At 36.0% G+C, this 14,596-nt stretch overlaps 1 protein-coding gene across 1 annotated transcript; it reads left to right on the forward strand.

The window, feature by feature from the left end:
• Positions 1-1,101: 1,101 nt before the first annotated feature.
• Positions 1,102-13,127, forward strand: LOC137026176 (GRAM domain-containing protein 2B). Its single transcript, XM_067393427.1, has 14 exons — positions 1,102-1,231; positions 5,489-5,608; positions 5,908-5,995; positions 6,311-6,380; positions 6,470-6,573; positions 8,063-8,158; positions 8,239-8,310; positions 8,392-8,451; positions 8,532-8,646; positions 10,583-10,690; positions 10,766-10,856; positions 10,937-11,038; positions 11,432-11,507; positions 12,136-13,127. The coding sequence occupies exons 1-14, from the start codon at positions 1,119-1,121 to the stop codon at positions 12,181-12,183; spliced, it is 1,263 nt and encodes a 420-aa protein (XP_067249528.1). The 5' UTR covers positions 1,102-1,118; the 3' UTR covers positions 12,184-13,127.
• Positions 13,128-14,596: the final 1,469 nt, after the last annotated feature.

The raw sequence follows: 14,596 nt of genomic DNA on the forward strand, positions 1-14,596 counted from the left end.
ACTGTCCCAGCCCTATATATATATATATATATATATCACTATCATAGCAAGACACATTTTAAATATTTATTTAATTCGAATATAATATTTATTTTATTGTCATCTGATCTGCATTCAAATGTTTTTTTTTTCTTTCCTTTTTGCAATGGGACATTTTCTGTGCTTTGTTTTTTATATAATGAAATACATATGTATTAATATATAATTAGCATCAAACAAACAATATAATTCTTATTCAGTGATTAAAGATTCAATATTAAATGAAAAGATTGAAATAATGATTGCACAGCCACCAAACATGTGGCGATATGCACTAAGTAGGATATTCAAATCACCATTAAACAAAAGAAGAAGGAAGTAGTATGGTGGGATTTTTCTTAGCTTTTTCATTCTCTTGCAAATGTTTTGCGTTTCCTGAGATATTTTGCATTCACTCACTAAACTAAAAGAGAACGCAAAAGCCTTGACTTCTTTTTTTTTTTCACATCTCAATTTTTTTCTTCAACATGTCCCCATAGGGGCTCCGTACATTCTTAATTGTACATTCCACTAATTTGATTGCATAAGCAACATTCTTATTCAGATTCTGACATTGAACTGGATGTTTTGTAACGTGTTTGTCTGTCACTCGGTTATGATGCACTGAAGAGTCATTTTTCTGTGCAAGCGTGACACTTAGTGGAGAGGAGCAGTCATTACAGCATCGTGCAGAACAGCAGACAAATGTTTGCCCCCCCCCCCCAAAAAAAAAGTAGTTTTTCATGTAAAAGTTGGAGTGAATATTGAAGAAAATATTCATGCCAGAACTACACATATTTTTCACTTGAAACCTTGAAATCTTCTAACATTTGCAAAACAGACATAATACAGAATGACTATAAATGTTCAATCTTTTGGCATATGCATATAAATATATGTGACTATATAGATTTTTACATTTGTTTAGTCATTATTGCCCTAAATGTGGGATGAATTTAATCATCTTTTGCCCACAGTGAGTTTTTGTTCAGCTTTAAATCTGCATTAGTCAGCAAAACAGCAAATCACTGATTAACTATTCACTGTTTGAGGGTCAGAAGCTCCTTCAGCCGAACGGAGCTGCAGAAACTCTGATCCTGATGGAGAAACAGTCCGTTTCTGAAGACTCAACGCTTCAGTGCAGGAGTGATGCAGGCCGACCCATGTGCTCCGTTCCTCCACATCAGCAGATGAACGAATGTGTGTCGATACGGTACGATCAAGCATCTTCTGTCTTTAATCAGCATGTTTTACAGAATAATGTGAAATGCATGATCACTGTTTTATGGTCATGAATGATGCATGATGTCGTTTTGAGTGTTATGAATCCAAGTTCAATTTTAAATATTCATATGTCCTATAATTGTGAAATGTCATGTTGGAACAGAGCTCAGAGTTTGTTGACTTTATGTGAACAGAAGGACTTTGTCTTGAGTCTGTACTGACAAACACTAAACATGATGGTGAACTTTCAGTCAATCACAACAGATTCGCACAAATAAAGCTTCTTTTATTTTTACCTTTAACATCCGTGGAACATTTCCACTGCACAAAATGTTCTTTACAGTGGAAAAAGTTTATCAATCTTGTACAGACATCCTTAACATTTAGAAGACATACGTATTTTCATATATAAAGACACAAATTAATACTATGAAATATTAATATTATAAATGTGTAAACTATTTACTTTAGTTAGATGTATTTATTCATTTATTTATTTTTATCAATTTGTTTTAATCACATTTACTTATTTATTTCAATCGAATTTCATTTATTCATTCATTTATTCATTCATTTAATCATTTAGCTTTATTTTGTTTTTACTTATTTAAATCAAGTTTTATTTGTTTAGTTTTATCACATGTGTTTATAATAATCATTTTATTTATTTTCATCAAATGTTTTTATTTATTTATTTAGTCATTTATTTAAATCAAAATGTATTTATTTATTTTAATGAACTGATTTTAATATGTTAATATATTATTTATTTGTCAAATTGTATTTATTTTCATCAAATGTTTTTATTTATGTAGTTATTTATTTTTTATTTAAATCAAATTTTATTTATCTAATTAATTTTATTTATTTAATATAATTATTTACTTAATTTATTTTTTCTAATGTATTAATTAATTAAAATTGTATTTATTTATTTTAATACATTGTTTATATTAATTACATTTATTTGTTTACTTTAATCTGTTTTTTCATTTTTTTACACTGCATTTCTTTAGACTTTTCCATTGCACAAAAAAATCACTGGGTCAAAACAACCCAATCGCTGGTTAAAAGCAACCCAATCGCTGGGTTAAAACAACCCAATCGCTGGTTAAAAGCAACCCAATCGCTGGGTTAAAACAACACATTCGCTGGGTTAAAACAACCCAATCGCTGGGTTAAAACAACCCAATCGCTGGGTTAAAACAATTCAATCGCTGGGTTAAAACAACACGTTCGCTGGGTTAAAGCAACCCAATCGCTGGGTTAAAACAACCCAATCGCTAGGTTAAAAACAACCCAATCGCTGGGTTAAAAACAACCCAATCGCTGGGTTAAAACAACCCATTCGCTGGGTTAAAACAACCCATTCACTGGGTTAAAACAACCCAATCGCTGGGTTAAAACAATTCAATCGCTGGGTTAAAACAACCCATTCGCTGGGTTAAAACAACCCAATCGCTGGGTTAAAACAACCTATTCGCTGGGTTAAAACAACCCATTCGCTGGGTTAAAACAACCCATTCGCTGGGTTAAAACAACCCGTTCACTGGGTTAAAACAACCCATTCGCTAGGTTAAAAACAACCCAATCGCTGGGTTAAAACAACGCATTCGCTGGGTTAAAACAACCCAATCGCTGGGTTAAAACAACCCAATCGCTGGTTAAAAGCAACCCAATCGCTGGGTTAAAACAACCCAATCGCTGGTTAAAAGCAACCCAATCGCTGGGTTAAAACAACCCAATCGCTGGTTAAAAGCAACCCAATCGCTGGGTTAAACCAACACATTCGCTGGGTTAAAACAACCCAATCGCTGGGTTAAAACAACCCAATCGCTGGGTTAAAACAATTCAATCGCTGGGTTAAAACAACACGTTCGCTGGGTTAAAGCAACCCAATCGCTGGGTTAAAACAACCCAATCGCTAGGTTAAAAACAACCCAATCGCTGGGTTAAAAACAACCCAATCGCTGGGTTAAAACAACCCATTCGCTGGGTTAAAACAACCCATTCACTGGGTTAAAACAACCCAATCGCTGGGTTAAAACAATTCAATCGCTGGGTTAAAACAACCCAATCGCTGGGTTAAAACAACCTATTCGCTGGGTTAAAACAACCCAATCGCTGGGTTAAAACAACCCATTCGCTGGGTTAAAACAACCCATTCGCTAGGTTGAAAGCAACCCAATCGCTGGGTTAAAACAACCCATTCGCTGGGTTAAAACAACCCATTCGCTGGGTTAAAACAACCCGTTCACTGGGTTAAAACAACCCATTCGCTAGGTTAAAAACAACCCAATCGCTGGGTTAAAACAACGCATTCGCTGGGTTAAAACAACCCAATCGCTGGGTTAAAACAACCCAATCCATTCGCTGGGTTAAAACAACCCAATCGCTGGGTTAAAACAACCCATTCGCTGGGTTAAAACAACCCAATCGCTGGGTTAAAACAACCCATTCGCTGGGTTAAAACAACCCAATCGCTGGGTTAAAACAACCCATTCGCTGGGTTAAAACAACCCAATCTCTGGGTTAAAACAACCCATTCGCTGGGTTAAAACAATTCAATCGCTGGGTTAAAACAACCCAATCGCTGGGTTAAAACAACCCAATCGCTGGGTTAAAACAACCCATTCGCTGGGTTAAAACAATTCATTCGCTGGGTTAAAACAATTCAATCGCTGGGTTAAAACAACCCATTCGCTGGGTTAAAACAATTCATTCGCTGGGTTAAAACAACCCAATCGCTGGGTTAAAACAACCCATTCGCTGGGTTAAAACAACCCAATCGCTGGGTTAAAACAACCCATTCGCTGGGTTAAAACAACCCAATCGCTGGGTTAAAACAACCCAATCGCTGGGTTAAAACAACCCATTCGCTGGGTTAAAACAACCCAATCTCTGGGTTAAAACAACCCATTCGCTGGGTTAAAACAATTCAATCGCTGGGTTAAAACAACCCATTCGCTGGGTTAAAACAATTCATTCGCTGGGTTAAAACAACCCAATTGCTGGGTTAAAACAACCCATTCGCTGGGTTAAAACAATTCAATCGCTGGGTTAAAACAACCCAATCGCTGGGTTAAAACAACCCATTCACTGGGTTAAAACAATTCATTCGCTGGGTTAAAACAATTCAATCGCTGGGTTAAAACAACCCATTCGCTGGGTTAAAACAATTCATTCGCTGGGTTAAAACAACCCAATCTCTGGGTTAAAACAACCCATTCGCTTTGTTAAAACAATTCAATCGCTGGGTTAAAACAACCCATTCGCTGGATTAAAACAATTCATTCGCTGGGTTAAAACAACCCATTCGCTGGGTTAAAACAATTCATTCGCTGGGTTAAAACAACCCAATTGCTGGGTTAAAACAACCCATTCGCTGGGTTAAAACAACCCAATCGCTGGGTTAAAACAACCCATTCGCTGGGTTAAAACAACCCATTCGCTGGGTTAAAACAACCCAATCTCTGGGTTAAAACAACCCATTCGCTGGGTTAAAACAATTCAATCGCTGGGTTAAAACAACCCAATCGCTGGGTTAAAACAACCCATTCGCTGGGTTAAAACAATTCATTCGCTGGGTTAAAACAATTCAATCGCTGGGTTAAAACAACCCATTCGCTGGGTTAAAACAATTCATTCGCTGGGTTAAAACAACCCAATTGCTGGGTTAAAACAACTCAACCACTGGGTTATAACAACCTATTTGCTTTGTTAAAACAACTCACTTGCTGAGTTTGTCCATTTTTTAACCCAACTTAGGTTGTTTAACCCAGCATTTTTAGATTGTAACATGTTCCTGAATTAAACACCTTCATCATTCATAAGAACTGAGCTTTACTCCATGAGATTGAGTTTTCCTGAAAGACTCTTATTTCAGTAACACTAAACCACAGGCTGAATGTTCCAGCGTAACTGAAGAGACGGGTCGGGTTAAATAACGCGTGACGTGACTGCAGCGGTCACGACTAGAGCAGGTGTACGACAGAACAAGTGTTTCTCTAGTAAAACATGCTGGATAAATTAATCAGTCCTCAAGAAATGGTAACGTGCTATAATGAGAGTTTTCTAGAAGATGTTTAAAGCTTGAAGGATCATCAGAGGATCTGAACTGTTTAAGGTAACATGAGATGTTTCTCATTTCTGTTCTGCTGGTGTTTACCTGGTTATTTACTTCCCCTGCCATAAACTCATGTTTGACAAAATACATTCATGTTTCTGTATGAACATGTTTTCACAGTCAGTATGCTGAAAACGGAGACGAGGAGGAAGGAAACAAAATGACGAGGCCTGACGCTTTCATCTCACTGGATGCTGAAGCTGATGTCTCTGCAAGAAGAAGAAAACCAACCCTCGTTAGGTAAGAGATGTTCTTCCTCAGTTTTTCTGTCTTGTTTTTCAGCACAAATATCTACACATCCTGAGAAATGACTGAAGATATTAATTCAAAGAGAAAACAGCTTTATTTTTCTGACTCCATTGGCAGATAATATCTTTAGTCATTGTTCTTCTCCAGTAAATGTGTTTTGATTTAAGAATGTTTAGATATTTGTCAGAAACACTGAGGAAGAACATCATTTTTTTGCAGTGTTGATGTAGTTTAAATCGCGTTCACACAGCAGCTTTACTCCAGAACTGTCTGTGCTCCTTCTGATTCAGATCCAAAACATTTGATCCTTCACTTCTTCTGCAAGTCCAGAGTGACTCTGAATCAAAGTGTGAACGCAGGAAACCACAGTCCTGTCAGGTGCGTCCGTCGCTCCAGTGTTTCTCCTCCTGTGAGGGATGTTGAACACTGATTTTATTTACAATCTTAACTGTGATTTTTATTCCACTGTTATAGACAAAAATGTTCTATAAGGAACCTTAAGGGCGCTTCATATATAGTCAGTTCCATTTCATGAATTAAGCAGCTCGTAAACATACTTTATCACATATATTATGCAACATTTCTCCTTATATAGGTGTTCTTTAAAATGCAGTCCTGAACCCTAGAGTTCCTTATAGAACCCACTGAACCTTTAAAACACATTGACTGAATATCCATCATGTTGTGTTTCAGTCTCTGCGCACTAATTCCCAGTACCACAAAGTTTTTAAAGACATAAGTGAAGATGAGCATCTGAGACAGAGTACGTACGTTCAGTTTTATGTTTGCCAATAATTATTTCACTTTTAATGAACACACTTTGATTTGTATATCCCTGCGTCCGTGTGACAGGTTACACCTGCGCCCTGCAGAAGGACATACTGTACCAGGGGAGGCTGTTTGTGTCCGAGAACTGGATTTGTTTCCATTCAAAAGTGTTTGGAAAAGACACAAAGGTAAAACCTGAACCTACACAAGTTTGGGCTCTGTAAGATATTTAATGTTTTTGAAAGAGTCTCTTCTGCTCACCAACGATAAAAAGTAGAGTAAAAACAGTGAAATATTATTACAATTTATAATAGCTGTTTGTTATGTAAATATATAGTCAAATATAATGTATTCCTGTGATCAAAGCTGAATTTATTTGATTAAAAATACAGTAAAAATCACAAAATATTATTATAATTTAAAATAGCTGTTTTCTATGTGAATATATTGTCAAATATAATGTATTCCTGTGATCAAAGCTGAATTTATTTGATCAAAAATATAGTAAAAATCACAAAATATTATTACAATTTAAAACAGCTGTTTTCTATTTGAATATATGGTCAAATATAATTTATTCCTGTGATCAAAGCTGAATTTATTTGATCAAAAATACAGTAAAAATCACAAAATATTATTACAATTTAAAACCGCTGTTTTCTATGTGAATATATAGTGAAATATAATTTATTCCTGTGATCAAAGCTGAATTTATTTGATCAAAAATACAGTACAAATCACAAAATATTATTACAATTTAAAACCGCTATTTTCTATTTGAATATATGGTCAAATATAATTTATTCCTGTGATCAATGCTGAATTTATTTGATCAAAAATACAGTAAAAATCACAAAATATTATTACAATTTAAAACCGCTGTTTTCTATGTGAATATATAGTGAAATATAATTTATTCCTGTGATCAAAGCTGAATTTATTTGATCAAAAATACAGTAAAAATCACAAAATATTATTACAATTTAAAACATCTGTTTTCTATGTGAATATATAGTGAAATATAATTTATTCCTGTGATCAAAGCTGAATTTATTTGATCAAAAATACAGTAAAAAGCACAAAATATTATTACAATTTAAAACATCTATTTTCTATGTGAATATATAGTCAAATATAATTTATTCTTTACAGTCTTCAGTGTGTAACGAAGCGGGACTGAGGCGGAGATCCATTTGCAAGCTTTTATTACAAAAGTAAGCGTGGTCGTACAGGCAGGGTCAATCAGGAGCAAACAGGTACAGCAGAGGGTTAGGCAGAATCGTAGTCAGGGCACAGGCAGTAGATCGAGGCAGGCGGATATCATTCACAGAACAGTATAACAAGCAAGGGTAGGGACAGGCAGCAACGGGTCAATACACAGGAACAGGCAAGATCAAACACAGGCAGACAGGATACAAGGTACGCTCAGAATTGTCACTAGGAATCAAGACTTCGCGGTGAGGTGGTGTGTGTATGAGTCCTTTATAGTTCAGGTAATGCGTATCAGCTGGGTGTGGTGATTAGTGTGGAGTGTGCATGGCTGTATGTGGCAACAGGTGATTGGTGGAGTGAGTGCATGTGATTGACAGGGGGGATGATGGGAAATGTAGTCCGGGAACTGACAAGATTGTAACAGGAACAGATGGTGATCATGACAAGTGTTTATTTTTTCTTCAGATTGCGATTCCAGTGTCTTCAGTGACCGTCATCAAGAAAACGAAGACGGCCATCTTGGTGCCAAACGCACTGGTGATTTCTACAGCACACGAGCGGGTAAAAGTCGTTTGGTTTTCCTGTGAATCGGCTTGTGATCGTGTCCGTTTTACTAATCGCTGTTATTGTGATTTTCACAGCATGTGTTTGTGTCGTTTCTGTCTCGAGACACGACTTTCAAAGTTTTGATGTCCGTGTGCCCTCATCTGGTTGTAAGTTCTTCAGTCACACGCGTTTATTTCAGTTCAGCTGAGTCGTATAGTTTCTGATGAATGAATGTGTCCCGACTGCAGGAGAAGAGTCTTGGAAACAGTCAGAAGATTCTGGGAGCTCATCCGGCATCTCTGCCCACGGTAAGACCGTTTCAGCTCATCCCGTCATCGATCCGTTTTCCTGCGTTACATTCAGATACATTCATGATGTCTGTGCACAGGATTTCCCTGCGGATCTGTCCGATCTGGACGCTCCGGTCAGACCGACGGTTCAGCATGTGGACGACAGCAGCAGCTCCGACTGTCCAGAGTCGCCGACCTTCGTGAAAACACCGAGTGTGTATTTCAATGAAGTTCTGCTGTTCACGTCCCCTGTGAAAAAGAACTGCATTTACACTTAAATTCAAATGTATTTAGGGGTTCAAGTGCTGAAATTTTATTGTAATTTGTTAAATTTTCCAAGGATCAGCATTCTCCTCTAAAAGTGATCAGGATACAGCGGTCGAAAGTATGAAATGGATCATAACTCCTGTACTGTTAGGCATAGACTCAAGTGCCGTTGGAATCCTCAAGACATATAAAATGCATGCCTCGGATTCGCTCATCAATCAGGCGAAATGTTTGGGTATTTTGGATTTTTTGAAAAAACTACTTTTGTGAACTAGTCTTAGGATTTTGACCTGATCATAACCAAACCAGTACTTTTTTCTTTAAAAAAAGTTGACATTTCGATTCACAGTCTCTAAGGGCCACCAAAATGTTAGAAGTGGGCGGAGCCACTTTTACTAAAATGGCTATAACTTGTGAACGGAATGAGATATTTTTGCCAAACTTGGCACACCTATGTAAGAGCTCATTCTGTGGTCATGTGGAAAAAGGACAGGGCGACTGGCCACTTGGTGGCGCTATAATAGAAAAAAAACCTGAAAATGGCTATAACTACACCGTTTGTCCAACCGACTTGAAAATTGGTATACAGTGTCTTCAGTGCCCACGACATTCACCCACAACTTTGCCTCTAGGACTGCCTCTGTCCACCGAATCGTTCGTTAAATATTGGAGATTATTTTAAAGAAAAAACAACTTTGGCGAACTACACTGCCCTCCAAAAGTTTGGAAACACTCCTGGCAAAGTGTGATTTTGGACGATATCTGCATGAATCCTGATAATTTTTTGGTGCAAATACATTACAGTAACTTGACATTATCATTGAAGACCAGCATTAATAATATTTTGATTACATAATAATGGCAATATATTCATGTCAAAGTCAGACATGCTGTGATGCTGGTTTAAACTTGGCCCAGGTTTGTAAGAGATGTTTGGGTCAGCACACCTTAATATCTTCAACAATTGATTGACAATTAAGTTTAGAATACAATGAACCAATCAGAACCCAGTTTAGGACAGATAGCTGCTAATGCTGGATATTTTGATGAAGTTTTTTCTATGTATAAACTGTTTATGTAATAAAATATGTTTGTGTTGTCCCTTATCAGTGCAAAATTATCACAAATTAAAAAGGATTCATGCCAATATTGTCCGAAACCCCACTTTTCTAAAGCGTTTCCAAACATTTGGAGGGCAGTGTAGTCCTAGGATTTTGGCTCAACCTCCATAACTGTAAAAAGCTTTATAAACCATATATTTTCTATAATACATTGCCTGTATTGGCAGTAAATGGTCTTTTCCATCTATGATCGAGATGGTTACAGGCTTGCTCATTAAAACATAATATCTTTTTGCGCATGTACTTTAAAGGCCTTAAACGCTTGAACCCCGATGAATGCTGCTCACAGCTATATTTAAATGTATATTCAGTGCCGTTATTAGGACTTAAGTATATCTTTATATGTCATTTAATTTCTATTTTATTATCTTTGAAATATGGTAAATGCACTGCAAAAAATGACTTTCTTCCTCAGTATTTCGCAACTTCCTTTAAGTATGTTAGTCATCACATCAAAATAAGTGGACTTATTTGAAGCACAACAAAAGAATTAAAGAAGTTAAAACATTATTTAAAATGTACTTTATGAATTTTACTGAAATTTGACATTATTACAAAGTGTAATTTTAAAAAGTGTGTTTAGAAACATAAACTCTTTAAGTTGACTTCTTCAATGATATAGTATCTCCAAGTGGTTTTTAAATAATATACTTTTAAGATTTAAAGTACACTAGATACAATTAGGTGCACTCAGTTATACACTTAAATGCACAATTAAAAAGTTTTTTTTTTTTTTTTGTCTCCATGTGATTCTTCCACAGAATTTCCAAAACGATCCCAAGCTTTTATTGAAGTGACTAAACGAGACGGTGAACTGGATTCTCATCCGCAACAAGAAATCCAGGCTACAACAAACTTACCGTACACTGGTAAAACACACACTCACACACACACACACTCGCACAGATCTGGAGTCTCTCAGTGATCTCTGCCGTGTGTTTCAGGACCTCCAGGATCAGCGGAGGTGGAGTTCATGAAAACCCTGAGGCCGGTGTCTCTCTCTCTGAACGCTCTGGTGTTGATCTATCTGTCTCTGTGAGTCTGATCATCATCTCAGTACGTTTGTTCATCACTCCAGACTCAGATCTGAGCTTCATTTGCTCTTCATCTCTCAGGGTTTGTGTCCTGCTGTTGTCCTCCTGTTACATGGCCTTCAAGATTGTGTCTCTGGAGGAACGTCTGACGTCTCTTGTGTCACTGGAGTTTCCTCATAAAAGGTAAAGATGAAAATTATCTAATGTCTTTCATTCATCTTTGATTAGATTGCATTGGTCAAGCACCAGCTAACAGGGAACGTTCAAAGTTATCTGGTCTTTAATAACATTCTCAAAACATCAAAACATTATTTATACATCATTCATGGAACGTCGGACGTTTATCTAACGTTTATCACTACTTGTTATAGAACGTTAAGAGAACATTCAAAAGTAACGTTCCTATAATGTTTGAAGAATAAGATGTTTTTTCCCGTGAATGAAACACTCCAGACTCCAGCTGATTATCAAGTCTTTGAATATATTCTAATATTTCACGCTTCATATAATCTGTTTGTCTTGCGATCAATGTAGATGTCACATGACCAAACGCTGTGCGTGTGTTTATGATTCCAGAGATGAATATCTGTACGCTGGAGACACAGCTGAGATCTACTCGGTTCTTTCTGCAAGTCTTCTGAAGCTGGAAAAGGTTTGTCTGCATGAACAGACCCGAACGACTCAGATCTCGATCAAACATTTGTTGTTACTCATCTGATGTACCAGAAAGCAGGTGTTTATTCGGGGTTTAAAGGGTTAGTTCACTCAAAAATGAAATTTCTGTCATTAATTACTCACCCTCATGTCGTTCCACACCCTAAGTTCATCTTCAGAACACAAATTAAGATATTTTTGATGAAATAGGCCTACATAGCCAGCAATGACATTTCCTCTCTCAAGATCCATTAATGTACTAAAAACATATTTAAATCAGTTCATGTGAGTACAGTGGTTCAATATTAATATTATAAAGCCACGAGAATATTTTTGGTGTGCCAAAAAAACAAAATAACGACTTATTTAGTGATGGCCGATTTTCTGCTCAGGAAGCTTCGGAGCATTATGAATCTTTTGTGTCGAATCAGTGGTTAAATGTCAGAGTAAATAATAACATTTTAAATCCTAGCTAACATAAATATGTTCTAAGAACACGAACGTTTGTTCATAACTTTGAGAGAACCTTGCCATAACGTTCCCTGTTAGCTCATTCCACAGCGATTATGATCATGAGTGATTGTTGATTATGAGCTCTTCTGAACAACACAATCATGCTTTTGCAGATTCACAGAAACCTGCAGAGACTGATGGAGAGCGTGACTGACGCCTGACGGACGTTCTTCTCTCAGAGAAGTGGAAACCATGCCAGTCATCGCCATGATTTCAATGTGTTTCTTGTTTAAGAATCATCATCATAAGTAGAACTAGTTGCCGTTTTATTAGAACAACTGATCTCAGTAATGAAGTCAAACGTAAAATAAAAATTAACTGAGCCAGTGTTTTCTCACTCATTTGACTGATGATATGTTTAATAAAGAGTATAAGATAAACTATACAGATATTTGATGTTTTGTATGAATAGACTGTACAGTAACCCAGCTAACAAAAACATTTTCTAAGAACGTTCCCACAAAAATGTTTTTTTCTGACTGTTCTCTGAACTTTCAAATATTCAGTTTTTAAAATGTTTTAAAAAAGTTGGTCCCACTTTATTTTAAGTGGCCTTAATTATTCTGTACTTACATTGAAATTAATCATTTGATACAATGCACTTATTGTGTACATGCATGTTTTTACATTGTACTTATATTTTAAAAACACCTGCATGTAATGACATCTGTAATTAATTTCTGTAATTGCACTGTTGACCATCCCTTACACTTTAACCCTACCCATCCCACCAAACCTGTCCCTAACCTTACCCGTATACACCTCAATAGCAGCAAAAGTGTTTTGCAATTCAATATGAACCCAATAAATACATTGTACTTATTTCTGATGTAAGTACATAGCAGTAATATAAATTGGGACCAAAAAGTTTTTCTTGGTTATGCAAACGTTAGAGAAAACATTAAGGGAATTGCTGGGTTAAAACAATCCAATCGGTGAGTTTGTCCATTTTCAACCCAACTTGGGTTGTTTTTAATCCAGCATTTCTTAGAGTGTATTTAATCATTCCTCAAACATTATGGGAACGTTACTTTTGAATGTTCTGATACAAACGTTAGACGAACATCCAAAAAGTGGCCAAAAGTGACATTTACATTATTTAAGATCAGATAACGGTTAGTATATATAAAACCATAAATACACTCTAAAAAACTGCTGGGTTAAAAACAACCCAAGTTGGGTTAAAAATGGACAAACCTAGCGATTGGGTTGTTTTGACACAGCTGTTGGGTTGAATCTTAAACCCAACCTGCTGGGTAGATTTATAAATTTCTTTATTGATCACTTAAAATGAACCCAAAATAGGTTGGAAATGAACATTTATTAATATGTTTAATTAATAATAATTAAATAATAAACATGTATTAAATTGCTTCACCTTTTGATTATTATTATTGCCTCTAGTAATCATGTGTCTGATTTTTAATTTCCAACATATTTCGGGCTCATTTTAAGCCAGCCATATAGTCATTTTTAAACAATAGTTGCATGGGTTAAATAAAACTACCCAGCAGGTTGGGTCAAACATTTAACCCAAACACTTGGTTAAAACAACCCAATCACTGGGTTTGTCCATATTTAACCCAACTTGGGTTGTTTTTAACCCAGCATTTTTTAGAGTGTAACGAGCGCTCTACGGGAAGAACGTTTGTTCATAACCTTGCCAGAACATTCTGAGAACGTTCCCTGTTAGCTGGGAATTCACTTGCTGAATCTCATTAGATCTGTAAGTAAGATATGAATGAAAGACTATGTATTAATTTCAGCTGAAGTGAATAAAGTTTGTCTCGATGCTTGTCGTGATGATTGTGATTTAGATGACGCAACATTTAAACAACCTGCAGACTTTCACAGAGAAACAAAAACCCTGTTGCTTTTATTTATGTGAAACTAATGCGGCTGAGACATGCATTATAATCCCCATATAAGAAAAGAAGGACAAAACGTTTTCTTAATCGTTAAACACAATGTTCTTGTGCGGGTGGAGGTTTGCGAAGGATCTCTTTCAGTTCGGCATTGTAAAGAGTGGCCGTTGAAAGAGTGTGTTGTGTTGTATGCTAATGTGACTGAATGTCATCTCTGCTCTCACAGAACGCTTTTGTTTCTCTGAGCTGGAATGAGGACGAGTGTCGAGCTCACGGGGGAGTTTGAGGTTTTCAGCTCCAAACATCCTGAAATACTTGACATAGAGTTCACTTTTAATTTGACCAGTGTGAACATTTTAGGTTTTAATGTGAATGAGTGAAGTGCACATTTTCAAAATGTTCTTTTTAATCACTTTTTGCACTATTTTATATATATATATATATATATATATATATATATATATATATATATATATATATATATATATATATATATATAATATTCCATAATATAAATGCTCTAAAAACAGCTCAAGTTGGGTTGAAAACAGACAAACCAAGCAATTAAGTTGTTTTGACCCAGCGGTTGTGTTAATTGTTTGCTGGGTAGTTTTATTTAACTCAACTGTTGTTTAAAGATTACTGTATTTCTTGCTTAAAATGAAACCAAATGCTGAAAATTAATATTTATTAATATGTTTAATTAATA

This window comes from Chanodichthys erythropterus, chromosome 9, assembly GCF_024489055.1.
Source record: "Chanodichthys erythropterus isolate Z2021 chromosome 9, ASM2448905v1, whole genome shotgun sequence".
NCBI lineage: Eukaryota > Metazoa > Chordata > Actinopteri > Cypriniformes > Xenocyprididae > Chanodichthys > Chanodichthys erythropterus.

Excerpts from the sequence above, each read along its gene's own strand:
- LOC137026176 (XM_067393427.1), top strand. The coding sequence starts at position 1,119 with ATGGAGAAACAGTCCGTTTCTGAAGACTCAACGCTTCAGTGCAGGAGT. Across the intron at positions 8,159-8,238 it reads TTTCTACAGCACACGAGCGG|CATGTGTTTGTGTCGTTTCT; the intron begins GTAAAAGTCGTT and ends TGATTTTCACAG. Across the intron at positions 8,647-10,582 it reads GACCTTCGTGAAAACACCGA|AATTTCCAAAACGATCCCAA; the intron begins GTGTGTATTTCA and ends ATTCTTCCACAG.